The sequence below is a fragment of the Taudactylus pleione genome, unplaced genomic scaffold (assembly GCF_031769625.1).
Source record: "Taudactylus pleione unplaced genomic scaffold, aTauple2 ptg000269l, whole genome shotgun sequence".
NCBI classification, from domain to species: Eukaryota; Metazoa; Chordata; class Amphibia; order Anura; family Myobatrachidae; genus Taudactylus; species Taudactylus pleione.
Genome location: NW_028284671.1, coordinates 84,997 through 90,996, shown reverse-complemented (window position 1 = coordinate 90,996; position 6,000 = coordinate 84,997). Strand labels below are relative to the sequence as shown.

The following is a 6,000-nucleotide window of genomic DNA, read 5'->3' as shown; positions in this document are numbered from 1 at the left end:
CACCAGCACAACTGACCCCGCAGATCCAGATACCATCAATGTCTTATGCACCTAATATTCTGAAGTGGGTGCTTGCGCCTATGGGGGAAGAGGTACGAATATGGGGTGTATACAGTAGAACTTAGCACCGTACTATTTATTTACAATGCATGGGACCCCCGCCAGTTGCTACAGGATCAGGATGCAAATAATCTTAGTATAGATTTCTTTTAAATACACTGTAATCACCGTCAGGAGAGTTGCGGAAGATATATTATATTATCGGATCAAGGATAACATTCCCGCTGGGAGAAAAAAAAAAATCTGAAAAAAAAATACATAAAGACGTTCATTTAATGTCACAGGCAACTGAAGGTTTTTACATTAAAGGAACACAACTATATGTTCTGATTTTACAAGAAGTTTTGCGAACAGAAGCTGATCTCAAAGTTTCTGGGCAAAATCCTGGACACTATTTGAGATCCTGTGGCAGAATATGGGCGTATCGACTCCAACCAGCAGAGGGCAGTATAACAATGACCTGTCCTTGGAAGAACTATTGTACAAGCTTTATTATTAGGGATATAAATTAGTCGTATTTCAATGTAATTTTCCCATAATGGACAAAATATGAGTTTATATTGTATTAAACACGGTCTTAAACATTCAATACCAACTGAGCAAGTATTGTTGCTTCATACAGAAAGACAAATGTATGGATATGTGCTCATGCACCCAGTCTCAATACGCCACGCAGCGCGAGTGAGCTGCGCCGAGTGGTGTAGCGTCTTTTTCACTGAAATGTGCATCTTACTTACAACGTAGAGCAACAAAACCAATTCACAAGACTGAATCTGCGCAACGGAAAAAAGCCGCGGGTGCTGCATCACACATACACCGATATACAAGGGTTGCATATCAAATTAATCAGTGCAGTCTCGTGAAGCGGTTTTGTTGCGACTAAGACACACAATCGGGAGAAAAATAGCCAAAAGAAGACTCTTGGCGGAAGCAACGTTTCACGGGACCTGGTGCCTCGAGAAGGGCTGTTTTGCGCAACTATGGCAATCGTGTGTGAGAACACATCTGTAACGGGACATATTATTAACAAGAACCTGTTGCAACCAATCATATGACTGTTCTCATTTTCTGAACCACACTAGTCTACTCTCCCGTAATGACTAGGAGGCACACCAATTTCGGGGAGTACTCCCACTAGAGCCGATTTCTGTCCCCTGACCACGGTCTGATGATGCAAATCGTGTTACTGTGGCCCCACCCCTTCCAATTGCCCCTCCCACCTTGGCGGGCTACTTTCTCATATAGCTGCTGGTGTTTACACTCCCCTAATTTATCTTCTGTGTTCCATACTCCCGACCGCCAGCTGTTTTGAAACAGGCTCAACCCGTTACATTCAGGTGCAACTTCTAGTAAGTTTAAAACAACACAAATATTAAAAAAAAAAGGATTATATATATGTATACTGTATGTGATCTCTTCACTGTTCTGCTTTGTATTTATCCTGTTTTGTATTTATCCTGTATTGGTGTTTATGTTGCCTCTTGTATGGTGGTGCGTACACATTGTGATGCCTAACAATTAAAAAAGAAAAATAATAATCCAAATGTCGGTACTGCCATTGGTTAGAGTTGGGGCCATCCTATTGGTGGAGGGACCATGGAAGCTTAATCCACTGCTTTTATTATATTAAGAGCAGGTTGGACGAGTGCTTGCATTAACCCTTACTGTGTCTAATACGCTGTGAAAGGGGAGAGGGACTTTTTTGATGTCTTCTGATGTACTGGTTCCAGTTAAAATAGTGTCCCAGACTCTGACCATACTGGGTGTGGGGAGAGCTGCGCCCATAGTCATTAAATCAGATTTTTGGGTCAATATGTATACTAAACGTTAAAATATCATGAAAAATGTAAACAAAAAATATATATTAGCCAATGGAAAAAATATATATAATCCACAAAATCTTCATAGTTGACAGTATTTCTTTGCTCAGCAGACTGTTAGGGTCTCCTTCTCCCTGTCCTGTTTGGAAGCCAGTCCCAGGCATGATGAAGACAAACAGATCCTTGCAGAGTGACTTCTGATTAGTTCCTATTTCCTGGAGACTTTACCGTGAAGGCAGGAAGACACTGCGGCACCTGTAAGACTGCGGATAAAACCGTGTGACCAACATCTTCTAATTCTGGGAGCGAGATCTCGTAGATTAGGATGCACTGAGCCAGACCCGGGCGCTGGATACATATAACAACAGTTTCCTTTGCAGCTTGTTAAAATCTTTTCAGTTAACGTGTTTAAAAAGGACTTGTCCTGATGACGATTTTTCCCAGATGCTTTCCCCTGGCTAGCATGAAGCTGGGTGTCCAAATCCTGTTGTCCCTTTATATTCCACCCAGAGAGGTCAATTCTCCAGCCATCTAGGGGCACTCACGAGGTGGGCAGGGGTAGCAGTAGCTGACAAACGTGGTGCCATCTCCATCTGGAGCATTGGGAAAAATCTCTAATCTCCATATAGGTCAGGGACCCCTAGCGTTCTGCTAGCCGGCAGGATGTAAATCAGAAAAGAATAAATAAAAAAATTTAAAAAAAAATTTTCCTTTCATGTCTGTCGCTCGTACTGCATTAAAAGGACATCGTCTCTTTCACATAGACTAGAACAGCGCCAAACGCAGTGACTGTGTGATGGTTTCCGTAGCTTCACATTACCTGGATTTCTGTAACTAGACATTTAAACATCCCTCGCTCTACCCATTGGGTTTGCAAGTAGGGTTTGTAAAAAAAAAATATCAATCATCCTCCCTGAAAGCTCCCTGAATATCTGTGACCACGGACAGCCCAGAATGTAGGAGGTCTAGAAGTACAGTTCCTTGGTCAGCATGGAGACCACGCAGGGTATCTGCTTCTTCTCACTGAAGCGAGGGTCGTCGGACCAGGACTCGAAGTTGGTGGCCACCATGTGGTTGACCCGAGTGAGGATCTGCATGATCTCCAGCTGCTTTCCGTATTCGGTGAGGACACTGCACAGGGCCTGGACAAACCAAGACCCCCGGCCTGGATTCCTCCAGGAATAGTAACCTGCGGGAACATAAAGCGGAGGGGCTCATACATAGTCCCGGTAACATGTTACAATGCCTCCACGGGTTGGGTATGAAATACCGGCAGTCGGGATGCCTGCTATTAAAATGCCGACAGCGGCATCCCGACGCTCGGTAAGTATACTAACCCTCCCCACTTCTCCTCCTAACCCTAACCCTCCCTTCTTGCACCCTAACCCTTCCCACCCCACACCCTAACCCTCCCAGTTAGGTGCCTGACCTTAACCGTCCCCTCTAGTGCTTAACCCTCCGGTAAGTGCCTAAACCTAACCCTCCCTCCCTGGAGACTAAACCTAACCGTCCCCCCCTTAGTGCCTATCCCTAACCTCCACCCCCAAAGCCTAACCCTAACCCCCCAGTGGTGCCTACAACAACCCCCCCCCCCCAACCCCCCCCCAACCCCCCCCCCCCCACGGCTAACAGCTAAGACACCCCGGTGCACCTTGGTCCGGGATGGTGGCTGTCGAGATTCCCGCGTCGGGATTTAGACTGGCGTCGGGATTTCAATGCCTATCTTTAGTCACGGGTTGGGCTTCCGACGGCTAGCATCCCATCTGCCGTCATATTAACTACTTCCCGTCTCCGCAAATTCCGGTTTCCAGATTTTGGTTTTGGACATAAAGTTTAAATATAAAGACCGGTCACCGGTGTTACATGAGCCTGTATTTATTTTTAAAATAGGGAAAACTGTTCATCCTTCTAAAATGATATAAAAAAAATAACACTTTCTTAACCCTCTCCCGGAAGAGGCACCTGAGACAGGTGTGCCAATTATACGGATTACAGAACTAGGGCGCACCCTCTCCAGAGAAGCCTTCCTTAGCTGATGAATAGAAAGTGCCCCCCAAATTTCCAATCACTGAGGTCATGGTACCTGGTACAGTGGAATATGCAAACAGGAAATCTGCCTCAACCGGAATCTTGTATCTGGGATTGGCGTCCGTCTCCAACGAGTCATTTGTGGGTCCGGAGTCTGTTTGAATCCCTTCATCAAACTCTGAGCCGCGACATGCCTGTAAGATGACATGCACACTGTTACTGTGACAGACTGTTCCCTTACTGGTGTTTATTCGAGCTTGGCACTGTACATAAACTGGGACATTCCAAACTGGTGGATTAAACAGAGGAACATCAATTTATAAAGTAAATTCCAGCACTGGCTGTGTCACCAGGGGAGCCGAGAGGAAAGGGGGGAGTGGGTACTAATTACCCGGGCCTGGGCGTATTGTGGGGCCCAGCTGGGGACATAGACAGAGTTATATACTGGAAGTAGCAGGGTCCCCAGCAGCACAGAGTACATCAGGAGATGAGTGATGTGTTAGTGAGGACAGGGCTGCATGTGATAGGGGCAGTGATATGATGTGAGGAGGGGAATGGAGGCAGCAGGAAGCCACAGACAGAGTTATATAGTGGAAGGAGCAGGGTCCCCAGCAGCACAGAGTATATCAGGAGATGAGTGATGAGTTAGTGAGGACAGGGCTGCATGTGACAGGGGCAGTGACATGATGTGAAGAGGGGAATGGAGGCAGCAGGAAGCCACAGACTGAGAGTTATATAGTGGAAGGAGCAGGGTCCCCAGCAGCACAGAGTGTATCAGGAGGTGAGTGATGTGTTAGTGAGGACAGGGCAACATGTGACAGGGGCAGTGACAGGATAAGAGGAGGAAATAGAGGCTTCAGGAAGCCACAGACAAGAGTTATATAGTGGAAGGAGCAGGGTCCCTCAGCAGCACAGAGTGTATCAGGAGATGAGTGATGTGTTAGTGAGGACAGGGCAACATGTGACAGGGGCAGTGACAGGATAAGAGGAGGAAATAGAGGCATCAGGAAGCCACAGACAAGAGTTATATAGTGGAAGAAGCAGGGTCCCTCAGCAGCACAGAGTGTATCAGGAGATGAGTGATGTATTAGTGAAGACAGGGCTGCATGTGACAGGGGCAGTGACAGAGGCCACAGATTGAGTGTTATATAGTAGAAGGAGCAAGATAATGCAAAGTTTAACCCATAAAAATATATGGTGTATTTATTGGGTACATGTTAAATTATTAATAATAACTATAATTGTTGAATTGGATTTCGTTAAGGTCTGCTATCTACAGTGTCATGTAAGTGTCTTACAGAGGGTGGGCTGCATCACTAACATGGCTCCATAGGGAAGTTAAATTCTACGTACAGAAGTTAGGAAGTTATCATGGCAAATTAATCTATTAACCACTTAACTGGCACGTGGGATGCGATTGCAGCCAGTTGAGCATTTGCTGACATGGTCGCATCCCACACGCCCATGCTGTCTGCGCCCGTCCCCCCGGCTTTGAATGAGGAAATCTGTTTTGCACATGAGCGGAAGGGATTTCCTCCCCCTGCTCCGGCCCCCTGGCAGAGTGATGTTGTGGTCTATGACAGCCAACACCACTGCCCAAATCGCGTCCTAGAATGCCATGCGTAGGGCACTCGGGACGCATACACCAGAAAATAAAGTGTAAGGAGGGGAACTTTGTCCCCCCATCCTGAGCACTGTTTTGCTGATCGCCGCGTGTGCAGCTGCAGCAGGGGATACTGATCATCAGTCTCCCTGCACCACAGGATGGTGGAGGGATAAGTAATGACTGTGCAGGGGAGGAGGTTTGGCAGCTGGAATAATGCCACTTGGGTTCTGTTACAGCTAGGGGGTGGGAGGGTAATGCCACTGGGGACATAGTGCTGCTGGGGGGGTATATTGCCACTTGGGGAAGGGAGGTGCTATTACAATTGGGGCCTATGGAGATGGGAAGTCACGAGAAACCCAATAGGCATTTTGTATTTTCAATACAATAATTTAAATCCAAAATATATTCTAAAGTTAATCAAATTAAGAAAAAAAAACTACAATTTCAGTTTTTAGGGAAATAATGAGTCAGTTAAGTGGTTAATAT

The 6,000-nt window shown here is 46.2% G+C and overlaps 1 protein-coding gene across 2 annotated transcripts in view; it reads right to left on the bottom strand.

Moving 5' to 3' along the window:
* Positions 1-241: 241 nt before the first annotated feature.
* CASP7 (caspase 7) overlaps positions 242-6,000 on the bottom strand; it is an 89,187-nt gene continuing 83,428 nt past the window's right edge. For both annotated transcript variants that reach the window (XM_088481340.1, XM_088481341.1), the window contains 2 exons: positions 3,964-4,102; positions 242-3,069 (listed from right to left, as the gene is read on the bottom strand). In XM_088481340.1, coding sequence (XP_088337466.1) covers positions 2,846-3,069; positions 3,964-4,102 — 363 coding nt within the window. In that variant the 3' untranslated portion in view covers positions 242-2,845. The remainder of the gene's footprint in view (positions 3,070-3,963; positions 4,103-6,000) is intronic.